This window comes from Apium graveolens, unplaced genomic scaffold (assembly GCF_009905375.1).
Source record: "Apium graveolens cultivar Ventura unplaced genomic scaffold, ASM990537v1 ctg2664, whole genome shotgun sequence".
In the NCBI taxonomy this organism is placed as follows: domain Eukaryota; kingdom Viridiplantae; phylum Streptophyta; class Magnoliopsida; order Apiales; family Apiaceae; genus Apium; species Apium graveolens.
In genome coordinates this window covers 12,487-24,937 of record NW_027417758.1, presented here as the reverse complement: position 1 = coordinate 24,937, position 12,451 = coordinate 12,487, and the positions used below count along the sequence as shown (strand labels likewise).

The window sequence follows — 12,451 nt, the reverse complement described above, 5'->3', positions numbered from 1 at the left end:
ACAAATTACTAAAAATACTAATTGCAGCTTGTTGCACTACATATAATGACAAGGCACACCTCTGACCTCACCAAAGCAGTTAGTTAAAAATTAAAGACAGAGGAGAAAAGGATCAGAAGATTACAATATAGAAGGCTGGCTTGGGCAAGGAAGAGAGGCAGATGACAATGGATAAGTTTTACTACAACCCCTGGTGCTCGTTGGTTGCGAGTTTTATGGTGATATATTTTCTGGTTAAGGTTATGATCATAAGGCTATGGTGGAGACCAAGAATGATAGAACAACATTTTAGTAAGCAAGGAATCAGAGGCCCCCCTTATCAGTTCCTCCTAGGCAATGCAATGGAAATCGGAAGCCTTATGATCAACGCGTCTTCCATGGCTTTTCCTCCTTTCTCGCACAACATTCTCCCAAGAGTTCTCTCCTTCTACCACCACTGGAAGAAAATCTATGGTACTATTTTAGTTATTTACGTCTTTTATTTTTAATAGTTACTGATGATCGTAGAGTGGATCATGAGCATAATTTGTATGTGTTTCTTTTTTTTTTGACAAATATGGATTATAGCCTTACAAATGAGTATCTATTCTCGTAAATTCTCGGGATGAGCGAGGATCGAACCCAGGACTGGGACAACAGATGATAAACTCTTAACCAATTCTTTTTAAGTTCATGTTTTGATCAACCTGTATAGAACCAAGGTATTTACTCTTGTTAGCCTTAGTGTGAAAATCCCTTTAGATGTTCAAGCTGCAACTCCACTAGTCTTCCTTTTTTCCAAAACCTCTTCATTTTTTCCCCCTTCTTTTCCGCAATTTCTGGCTTTCAATTCTGCAATCATCACCATCAACATCATCATAATTCTGGAAAGTAATTAACTTTTTGGGAGCTACATAGGGTGATAGAGTTATCATCAACTTTACTCCAGGATTATAAGACTTTCTGTTCACAGCTTAGTCATTTTTGGGTGAAGGTGGGATATAGTTTTAAGTTGTCTTCTTCTTAGTTTCCTTTGATTTCTTTAATCTCCTCTATATATTAGTTATTGTCAGCATTGTGAATTGTAGGGTCTACACTATCAAGCAGTCTTTCTCGTGTTCGGCTTGTTAGTTAACGAGCTCGGGCTCGAACATAGGTTTTGTTCGATAAGACAGCTCGGCCCGGCTTCATTTGCTGCCTTCTACAGTTCTACTTGACGCTCTAATACGATACCAGTTTTTTTTGCATGCCTACAATTTTATTATCATATATCAATTGATAGTAATATACCTATATATAAACTGCAGGAGCGACATTTCTGGTGTGGTTTGGATCGACAGGTCGGCTGACAGTAGCTGATCCAGAACTTATAAGAGAAATATTCTGCTCAAAGTCTGAACTTTATGAAAAAATACAGGCTCACCGGCTTATAAAACAGGTTGAAGGTGAAGGCTTGCTAAGCCTCAATGGCGATAAATGGGCTCAGCACAGGAAAATCATCACACCTGCCTTCCATATGGATAAACTTAAGGTATTCCATCCACTAATTATTTTTTATCAACTTAGTTCGTACGGGAGTACATAAATTTCTTCATACTAAATGATGAATCACAATTGTAATATATTAGTTACTTATCTGGCCTTGGATTTTCATAGCTCTTGATACCGGCAGTGTCAAGCAGTGTGATGGAAATGTCGGAGAACTGGCTACCAGAACTGTCCAAGTCTGTTGAGGTGGAAATAGAAGTATCAAAGTGGTATCAGGCATTGACAGGAAAGATAGTCACCAGAACCACATTCGGCTCGAGTTATAAAGAGGGCACAGCCATTTTCAAACTTCAAGCTCAGCAGACAGTGTTAGCATCCCAGGCTTTGCAGAGAGTGTTCATTCCTGGCTACAGGTAAGCAACCTACAGAGATTTAAAATTATGGAGTACGTCAGAGATATTATCCATGCATGATGCTGTTGGAGCAAGCCTGACTCCACATTAGTATGATATTGTCCGCTTTGGGCCGAGCCCGCACGGGTTTGTTTTTGGACACCTCCCAAAAAGCCTCATACTAATTGGAGTTGTCTGGCTGCTAATATTCTAGCAAACTGCCCCTCCCACAAACGATGTGGGACAACTCCTAACAGATGCGTAATAATATTTCTGTTCACTTACCAGATTTCTACCGACAAAGAGAAACATGAAGTCTTGGAAATTGGAGAAGAAAATTAAGGAGTCTCTAGTGGAAGTTATCCAATCAAGGAGAGCGAACTGGGAAGATGAAATGCTCGAAAATGGCCCAAGGGATTTGCTAGGACTCATGATTCGAGCCAGCATCAAAGAGGAGAAGGAATCTTACAGTCCGGCTTCATCACCTATAACAGTCCATGACATTGTGGAGGAGTGCAAGAGCTTTCTCTTTGCCGGTGAGCAAACTACCTCAAATTTGCTGACATGGACCACTATTCTGTTAGCAATGCATCCCCAGTGGCAGGTCATGGCACGTGACGAGGTCCTTGAGGTGTGCGGATCACGTGATCCCCCCACCCAAGATAATGTGTCCAAGCTTAAGCTGGTAAGTTCTTGATTGGTTTCCCCATTCCTCAAGTAATTTACAAGGAACAAATTTTGCTATTATCAGTACTATGTTAGTTCTGTTTCTGTGTTACATTATACATAACTTAATTGAATTACCCCTAACATTAGGCATTTTCTTTACGCTTCTTCCTATTAGTGCTAACGTTGGGTTGAACCTTGTGATAACCAGCTGGGGATGATTCTGAATGAGACTTTGCGCCTTTATCCTCCAGTGGTGGCAACTATCCGACGGGCCAAAGTTGACTTGGAGCTGGGAAGCTATAAAGTCCCGCGTGGGACAGAACTACTGATACCAATCCTAGCTGTTCATCATGATCAGGCAATATGGGGTAATGATGCAAATGAATTCAACCCTGGCCGATTTTTAGACGGGGTAGCCCGAGCAGCTAATCACCCTGTTGCATTCATGCCATTTAGCATTGGGGTGAGAACATGTATTGGTCAAAATCTGGCCATTCTACAAGCTAAACTAACCCTGGCAATGATCCTACAAAAATTCACATTTAGATTGTCCCCAAACTATCAACACGCACCAACGGTGTTGTTGTTTCTTTATCCTCAATATGGGGCATCAATCATCTTCCAACGTCTGTCAGAATCTGGGAGTACTCATAGTCCAGAATCATAAGAGTACCTACTTGTGCATCTATGCTATGCATCTAGTTGATGTAAATATGAATCGCAATTTAGGGGGTAATTGTACTACATATTTTTGTTACATGCCGAAAATCAGGCATGGATTGATGTTGGAACTTAAGTTAGTTGATAGACTGCAATTAGCTCAGCTTCTTTCCTAGATGATTATCGAAAATCAAACTAAACAAATCATGCAGGATGCATACAGACCTATCCCAGGAGCAGTGAGACAAAAATTCAAGAAAGTACTCAGGAGCCTGTTCTGGATGCATGTTTTGTATATGCTTTCATTTATTGGGTTTTTCTATCTGTGACTTGACATAATTCAGGTCTGTGAGAATACAAGACTGCGTAATTAAGAAAATGAGCTTTGGTTCAGATCTATTATCTCTGTGCAAACTTCAGGTCTCTCTGATCATCCTCGCAATTAAGTTGACTAATTCAGGTCTTTCCAATTACTAATAAAGCTGTCCTCAAGTGTCACTACTCCTCCAAAATCTTTCTACAAGTGTGATTTAAGGAACTTAGAAACTGATTTAACTGGTTACTTTGAAAAAAGGTCCATATATACCCGAGGAAAGTGACAAGAACTTCAGAAGAGTTGTCTGAAGTATTGAATTATATACAAGGACTAGTACCTTCTACCGTTGTACTAAAATCAAATAACTAACAAAATCTAAGACAACAGATTCAACAACTATATGACCAGAAAAGTTGAGAAGCTTTTCGTAAATTTGGACTATACGATGCAAGGTTTAATTTCATGAAAGAACCGTGAAGAAGATTGGATGATGGACAAAGAAGAGGACAACCAGGTAGGCCAGAAATAACATTGATTTAGAATCCAAATGGCCAGCTCATGCGTGACTTAATTTGTTGTAGATCCCCCACCATATGCTTAAGATTTATAAATGGTTGTTGCAGAATTTATAACTCTACTGATACAAACTTTTGCAAGCACCAGTATTATTTTATCTCGATGTCTCCTATAGATGATCCTATATTTTAGAAACTGAGCTCACTGATAGTACCGATGAGGCTATTTAAGATCATTCTCTACTGATACTGTTGGCATACAGTACAGGTAGCTTAATTACTCACCTGTTACTCAAGAACCTCTCTATAATTGTTGAAGACATAATTTGTCCGCAAAAAGGAGAGTTTACCAAGCCTTGTGACAGACCAAGGGTGTCTCGTAGTCTCTCTAGTGGTCTTGTGGCTTCGCTGCAAGTTTCAGAACAATGACATTCTTAACGTTACTTGCTTCAGACTAGGCTGTTCCAATATAATGTATCGAGTCATCCACGTTTAACTCTTAATATATGATGTAAAATGTGTGTGTTAGTGTTACAATCATTAAAACAATCTAGACATTGACAATAAAGACAGGAAGCAGATCAACAAGATCCCACAAACCAACTAGAAGTTGTACAGTAATCTCTTTGTCTCTTCACCTTCAAGGAGACAGAGTCACATGGGAACTAATCATGAAGTAAGCATACAGGATTATAACAAGGGATCCAGAAGGATGTTATTTATCCATGGCTTTTACATACTCACAAGTCATAACAATGAGTTATCCAGTACTAACTGTATTCTCCTATCTGTCATTACTCATTAGTATCTGCCCCAACAAATTAGCTAAATTAACTAAAATGAAATGGCAAGATTCAAACTTCACCGGAAAGGACAGGTTAATGATAGCCATGCTACTTTACAAACAAAATTACGGCAAGTTTAGCACTTCAGCTGATAGCTAATAAGGGACAGTTAATTCATAATTAACCAAACACTAAGATGTATGTCGCTATTTAATTGCCTGTGAACAATCAAATAATCTATTTAATTCTGTAACTAGGGCAAGGTTCCTCTTTCAGATTCCAGTTACCATCAGATAAACTTTAAACAGGAATTGCAGTAATGCATAAATAAAAAATGCAACTAATAACAGGACTGAGAAATAAACTCTCTCTCGTTGCAGTTAACCAAATGAGAGTCGACCTCCTATTTCTCTCATTTTCCATCTCACTCGCCGCCTCCCCCTCTACCTTCATACACTAAATCTAAATAACTATTGTCATTGTAAGAGACGTATTCTCCTCTCTTGTTTTTTCTGTTTTTCTTTCAATAATTTTCAATAATTTTCATCGTTTGAGTGAAATTTTTGATTCGTGCATTCATCTTTTTGGGTCTTTTTTATGTCTCTCCTTTTGGAGTGGTTTGTGTCTCTCCTTTTGGAGTGGTTGGTGTGTTTTAATATGTTTTGGTGTGTTCGATTTTGTTATTTTGGTCCGTTGATAATGATTCAATTGGTGTATCGAGAGATCTGGGAAGCTAGCTTTGAATCTGAAACAATGATGATTATCACAAAAGCTCACCTTGCACAACGAAAGATTGTTCAATATATGGGGACATCTGTATTCCCGGCCTCAGTTGGCGTAACTGACGGGTATGAACACGGGACTATCACCTGTTTTTTATGTGCGGAGGTCAATTGTGATTCTACTGTTTTCAAGATTGTTGGTGTCGACTGGATTGCTCTAAAAACCTTTGTAATCATTTTTATTGTCAAGAATATTTATATTCTGTTTGTTAAACAATCTGAAAATAGAATGACCAGATATTTAACTCATTTTATTTCCCAATCAGGTTGTATTATTAGTTCGGGGATTTGTCCTGACTGTATTTGAGAGTTTTAATAAATGCTTTTTGTCAAAAAAAAAAATGCAACTAATAAAAATTAATGAAAAACAAATTTTAGTTCCAGAAGATTAAAGAACTTTGAAACATGTAAAACAGGTAGGAAGAGAATTCATAGATCCAAGACGAGTCCTGCGTACTGTTGTGAAACACGAATGCTAATCCGGGTCGGGTTCGGGTTCGGGTTTAAGTTTTCGTACACGAAAACAGGAAAGTATAAGGAACGTTTGTACACGACACGGAACGTTGTCAGTCTAGTCCTACGTACTGTTGTGAAGCACGTCTAAGCTATACTTGACCAGCGATAGAAGCCTGCAGCATTGTAAATTGCAGGGTCTACACTATCAAGCAGTCTTTCTCCGAGTTGAGTGGCTAACTTGATGCCATTCTACGGTTCTACTTGATGCTTTTACGATACTAATTTTTTTGCATGCTATAATTATAAAGTAGGTCACTTAAAATGTATTAAGTGAGTCATCGATTACAAAACGGACTTAAATGAGTCACTCATTGAAAATTTATAAAAATATCACTCTATCGTTACTAATTTTTAAAAGTATTATATATTGAGTTTCACACATTTTTTATAAATGATATTAGATCCAAATGAAAGGTTCCGAGTTCTACTATTTTAGATAATATTGTTAAATTTTTAAAATTTTATCAACTATTTATTTTTAATTTGTTGATTGTTTTATTTGATTTAAATAAAAATAAATAGTAGATAAAATTTTAAAATTCTAAAAATATTATTTAAAATACTAGAACTCCGAATCTTTCATTTGGATGTAATATCATTTATAAAAAATGTGTAAAACTCAATATATAATACTTTTAAGAATTTCGACTAACAATTGAGTGATATTTTTGATACAAATTTTCAAATGAGTAACTCATTTGAGTCCGTTTTGTAATCAGTGACTCACTTGATACATTTGGACGGAGTAAGTGACCTAATTAATAATTAACCCTTTTCATATATCAATTGATAGTAATATAAGTATATATATACTGCAGGAGTGACATTTCTAGTGTGGTTGGATCGACAGGTCGGACAGTAGCTGATCCAAAACTTATTAGAGAAATATTCTGCTCAAAATCTGAACTTTATGAAAAACTACATGCTCGCCTGCTTACAGAACAGGTTGAAGGTGATAAATGGGCTCAGCACACAAAAATCATCACACCTACCCTCCATATAGATAATCTCAAGGTATTCCATCAATTAATTATCTACTATCAACTTAATTCACACGGGAGAACAAAAATTTCTTCATACTAAATGACAAATCACTACCAAATTGGTAAATTTTTATATCCTTAGGGCTTCTAGTGGGAATTATGTTTTCTTTGGGTGATACGCAGAAATACCTTTTTTTTTAGAAATTGTGACAAAAATACCACTTTTTGGAGTTTATGGTAAAAAATACCCGCCTATTACGCATTTTATAAATGAGTAAATTTATTACACATTTGAGAAATAGGTATAACGTAAAAAAATAAATAAGAAGCAGAACACGAGATACGCATGTCACAAATGCGTATCACCAAAGTCAAAGGTGTAATCGCGCAATAGAGGTCGCAGCTGGGAAGAGAATGGTCAAAGATGTAATCGCGCAATAGAGGTCGCAGCTGGGAAGAGAATGTGATTGTGAACAAGGATGAGCCGTTTGTTATAACTGATGTCAGCTCTTGTTAGGTCACACTTTCACTGTAGAGGGGGTGAATACAGTGTTTATTACAATCAAATCAAACTTCAAGAACTTATGTAACAGAAAACAAACTTTATTGAAACAATAAACTCTGTTACAATCTGGAACTGTTATCTCTCAGTGATGAACAAAATATCACGAGAGCTGCTAGAGTTATAGTAAATAATATTCTCGATAATAATAACACTTATAGTGTAAACCCTATGTCTGTGTTTATATACTACACAGTTACAAGATAATCGCTAATTGATATGGAATATAATTCTGCTTCCTAATATATATCAATCAGATATCTTCTATTCCAAGTATTCCATTCTTCACGGAATTCCTTCTTCATGCATATCTCTTCTTATGTTTATCTTGATCTTCTTAACTTTAATCAGCTACTGTCCTTATCTGATCGTCCTTCAGCACTTAAGTTCTGATATCTATCTCCTGATGCTTATCTCCTGATAACATAAGTACTGATATCCCTTAAGTTCTGACGTCCAGTATAAGTACTGATCAGTTAAGTACTGATTTGTTCTGTTCAAATAAGATCTGAAATCTAAACATAAAACATATTAGCCATGACATTATCAAATATATCTAACAATCTCCCCCAATTTGTAAATTAGCAAAATATACAAGTTTAACAGATATTTGATGATGTCAAAAACATTAAGTACAAATGCATGAGAAATAGACAAGATAACTACAACTTACAGTCCTTAAAGCTTTTACCAATTCAACTTCTGATAACAACTTTAGTCTGTATACACATCAGAATTTAAGTAGTTGTAGATCTTTGACTTGGCTTCATCATTTTCTGATCTCTCTGATGTCAGGAGTTGTTGTGAGATAATTCTTCAACAAACATTTCTCAGCATATTTGAGTTCATCAATCATTCTCCGTTTGACATCTTTAAGCTCTGCAGTATCTTCACCAGTTTGAAATATTGCAGCTCTGAGATCATTAATCTTTGCTCTTCTCAACTCCCGATCTAGTCTTATGACATAAGCTTTGTTAGACTCTAGATTGAATTCAAGCCCCTTAATACCAAGATATGTTCTGATCTGTGCAGTATTAGGCTTCATATCAACAATATCACCATTGTGATTTCTGTACTTTGGAACATATCTGCTGTCAGACTTAACAGAATAAAGCCTTTTCTGTCTCTGAATCTGTTCTTTTAAGTAGTTTGCAGCAGTCTCTGTTATTCTGTTATCCACTTGAAGTAAGAAAAGCACATGCTTCAATTCTTCAAAATACTTCAAAGGAATGGCATTTTGTCTTATATGATAAACCCTACCATCTGTCATGAAATACAACATGATGTATTCTTTCAAGTAGGTATGGTAAACCATCTGTACAGATTCTAGTTGATTCAATCTCTCAGGAGTTGCTCCAATACCTGGTTCACTCAAGGAAGTTGGATCATCGGTAGTGTTGTGTACTCTTCTTTCATCAGCACTTCCCAATCCAGTTTTATCTCTAGCTTCCTTTCCAGTAACTACTCTTGCTTCAAAACCACTTGGAGTAGTCTTCAAAGATTGAGTCTGTTTTGCTTTAGTGAATCCTGGTAGGAGTGTTTTAGATTTATTTTCTGATATCAAGTTAACTTGAGCACTATCAGAGGTTACTTGCTTCTTCTGAATATCAGAACTTACAATTTCTTGACTCTGAACAACTTGAGCCATGTCAGAGGTTGTTTTAAGAACTTTTCTTGAAGTCAGAGCAAGATCATCTTTTCCATCAGTAATTTTTTCTTCCTCAGGAGGTACATAAGGCTTGATAGGTTCACCAACCTTTTCTTTACCCTTGGATCTTGGATCTATCTGTGGTTGTGATCTAGCCAAAGTTTCTTCAGTATGTATCCTTTCTTTGATCACAATGCCTTTAGGTTTTGGAAGTAACTTTTTACCAGAAGCTTCAGATTTAGATGTGACTTTCTCTGATTTAAGTCTGGCTTCTTCTTCCTTTAAACTTTCCAAGTCCATCCCTGGATTTTCTTGAAGAAATAACTGTCTTGACATTTCCTCATCAAGATCTAGAAGTTCATCAGAACTTATCCTTTTACCAGCAGCAGAACTTATTCTTTTCCCAGTATCAGAACTTATTTTGTGACTAGCTTGTCTTGATGTAAATCTTCTACCTTGACTATGACCACTACCCATTCCAGAGTTTCCTTGGTCATCTTTTCCATCATCCTTTCCTTGCAGTGTCTTGTTGATTTTGCATTTGGACTTAATTACCTTCTCCCCCTTTTTGGCATCAGCAGGTAATAAAAGAGAGATAAGTAGTTCCACTGAGGTCTGGATTTCAGTAAGTTGCGATTGCTGAGAAGCTTGATTTGTCAGAATTTGATCAATCTGAGCTTGTTGCTTCTCTTGAGTTTTCTCAATATAAGCAACCCTGTCAATGGTAGGTTGGAAGAACTTTTTCTTATCAATTTTCCAAACTTGTTCCTGTTTGATAAAGTTCTCCTGAATCTTGTGTAGCTCTGCATGAGTGTTGGAATGAAGACCTTGTAGATGTTTAGTACTCAATGCAGTGACTCTAAGCTGGGTTTTAAAATCATCAGAATGTAACATTTCATCAGCTTTAGTCAAGTGCTCAGCAAGATGTAAAGCATTTGGAACACATGAAACTGAGTTCCATTCCTTAGTCCACTCCTGACCTGCAGGAGTTTCACTCCAAGGTACTGGTGCATCCCTGATAACAAACTCCTTTACCAGTTCAGACTTAGGAAGAGTCAGTGGAGGAGTATGTCCTGAAGGACCTGCTTCATCAGCATCTACAGTTGTAGCAGCCTCACCAGTATCTCCAACATTTGCAGCATCAGAACTTAGAGAATCAGTATCTTCTGATAAGACAACTGTGTGAGTAGCAATGGAGGCTTCAACATCCTCTAATTGCTGATCTGATACTAAGTTCTGATCAACAGCCATATCCTGATGCTCACCTAAAATCTGATCATCAGCATCTTGATGCAGAGAAGGTGTTAGTGATAACTCAGGAGTTTGAACAGCATCAGTAACAGGTGTTGTGGAAGGATTATTTGCTGTTGGAGCTTCTAAGAAAAGTATTTCAGGCACAACTAGGTTCTGAATATTAATTTCAGCACTTGTGCCTGGATCAACAAGAGACATAGAAGGTGAATTAGCCTTGTCAGATACAGGTTCCTGAGATGGAGTTGATGGAGAAGAAGTGACTGGAGCAAATTCCTTGTCTTGTGAGATCAGAGATTCCTGATCCCCTTCCTTAGCTGCTTCCTCCTCATCATCTGAAACTGGCCTTTGTGCCCTCTGTTTCTTGTACTTCCTTGTTGATTTGGATTCCTTGGGAGTTTCAGGAACCGTCATACGTCTAAGCCTCTTGAGAAGCCTAGAACCCCCAATTGCAGAATCCTTCTGAGAAGTTGCCTTCTCAGCTTCATCTACCACAGGTTCTGAAGAGGGAATCTGATCCTCAGAATCTGATTCATCTCTCAAAGTAATGCTTCTCCTCTTTTGAGGTGTTTGAGGAACAGTCTTTGTTCTCTTTGGCTTAGAGGATGTAGGCTTCACAGTAGGTGCTGAAGAAGAAGGTTGAGCAGTCTGTGAAGTGGAGAGATAGGATTTGAGATAAGTTCTGAGGGTAGGTTGAGTAGAATGAGAGGTAGGTACTGAGGTTGATGGATTTTGGTTATGGTGAGTTGGTTGAACATTTGAGTAAACAGATTTGTAAGTAGCATGATCAGCATTTACCAGAATCTGTTTCACAGACTGAGGAATCTGTAATTGTCTCACCATTGATTTCTTTGTGTCAGCATTTATCAGGTCGTTAAAGTACCTTTTTGCAACCTTAAAAGGTGGGGTTTGAGTGCTGACTAACTGGGGTTCAGCAGTACAATACGTATAAATAAGTTGACAGAATCTAGCAAAATAAACAACATCTCGATCCTCTGTCATCCTATCCCCAATAAAACCAATTATTCCAGTTGCAAAATCAAAATGAGTTTGATGGATAATAGCATACCCGATGTGCTGACTCAGAATTGGGATGGCATCAAAATTTGAACACTTGTTGCCAAAAGCCTTGGTGATGCAATCGAAGAAGAAACTCCATTCTCTTCTGATATTAGCCCGTTTCAACTGTCCAAGTTTCGTCAGACTCTTTTCATATCCCAAATCAGTCATTAACCCCCGAAGTTCTGATTCCTCTGGTATAGAGAAGGTACAATCTTCTGGAAGATGTAATGCTCTTCGTACTGTACCAGGAGTGACTACATAGGATGAATCACCCACTTGGAAGATAATACTGGGAGTTCCTCGTTTACCACCATCATCAAAAACTCCAGTCCTCCAGAACCGCAGAACTTGTTGACTTGAAAATAATTCAGGCTGAGTTAAGGCGTACCCAACCTCACTATGTGCAAGAAGATCTTGCACAAAATGCAATTCAGATGGAGCTTCAGCATGATCAAGAATTGCAGCATAGTTGTTTGGAACAAACTTTGCTCCATCAATGATTAAATCCTTTGGTGCCATGTGAAAAAATATTGAAATTCAAGTATGCCTGTTAGGTGTTTGAGATAATGTCTGTATGAAAAACCAACGTGAGAAAGAATGAGAAAGAGAGTAAAAGTAAGAAGAGAGATAAAGTATAAAGAAAATAAAAGATTAAAGAAATCTTCTCTCTGTTGTTCTTATACTCTGAAAAAAAATGTTACCGTTGGACACCTGTCAGACATGCAGTAATAACGGATAGTTACTAGGCTCGAGAAAACAGGAATGATTACTTACCCAGTTGCCTTGTTTCAAGGAAAAACCATTTCATTTATCAAGAGACACAATTTTAATTCAAAATTTAAA

The 12,451-nt window shown here is 37.3% G+C and overlaps 1 protein-coding gene across 1 annotated transcript; it reads left to right on the top strand.

Moving 5' to 3' along the window:
• Positions 1 to 149: 149 nt before the first annotated feature.
• On the top strand, positions 150 to 3,517 carry LOC141700656 (cytochrome P450 734A1-like). The gene is made up of 5 exons (XM_074504368.1): positions 150 to 453; positions 1,287 to 1,510; positions 1,636 to 1,880; positions 2,148 to 2,544; positions 2,737 to 3,517. The coding sequence occupies exons 1-5, from the start codon at positions 162 to 164 to the stop codon at positions 3,193 to 3,195; spliced, it is 1,617 nt and encodes a 538-aa protein (XP_074360469.1). The 5' UTR covers positions 150 to 161; the 3' UTR covers positions 3,196 to 3,517.
• Positions 3,518 to 12,451: the final 8,934 nt, after the last annotated feature.

What these genes read in the sequence shown, in the direction of transcription:
- LOC141700656 (XM_074504368.1), top strand. Translation starts at nt 162, where the DNA reads ATGACAATGGATAAGTTTTACTACAACCCCTGGTGCTCGTTGGTTGCG. An exon ending in TCCATATGGATAAACTTAAG is followed by an intron (nt 1,511 to 1,635) that starts GTATTCCATCCA and finishes GGATTTTCATAG; the next exon opens with CTCTTGATACCGGCAGTGTC. An exon ending in GTGTTCATTCCTGGCTACAG is followed by an intron (nt 1,881 to 2,147) that starts GTAAGCAACCTA and finishes TTCACTTACCAG; the next exon opens with ATTTCTACCGACAAAGAGAA.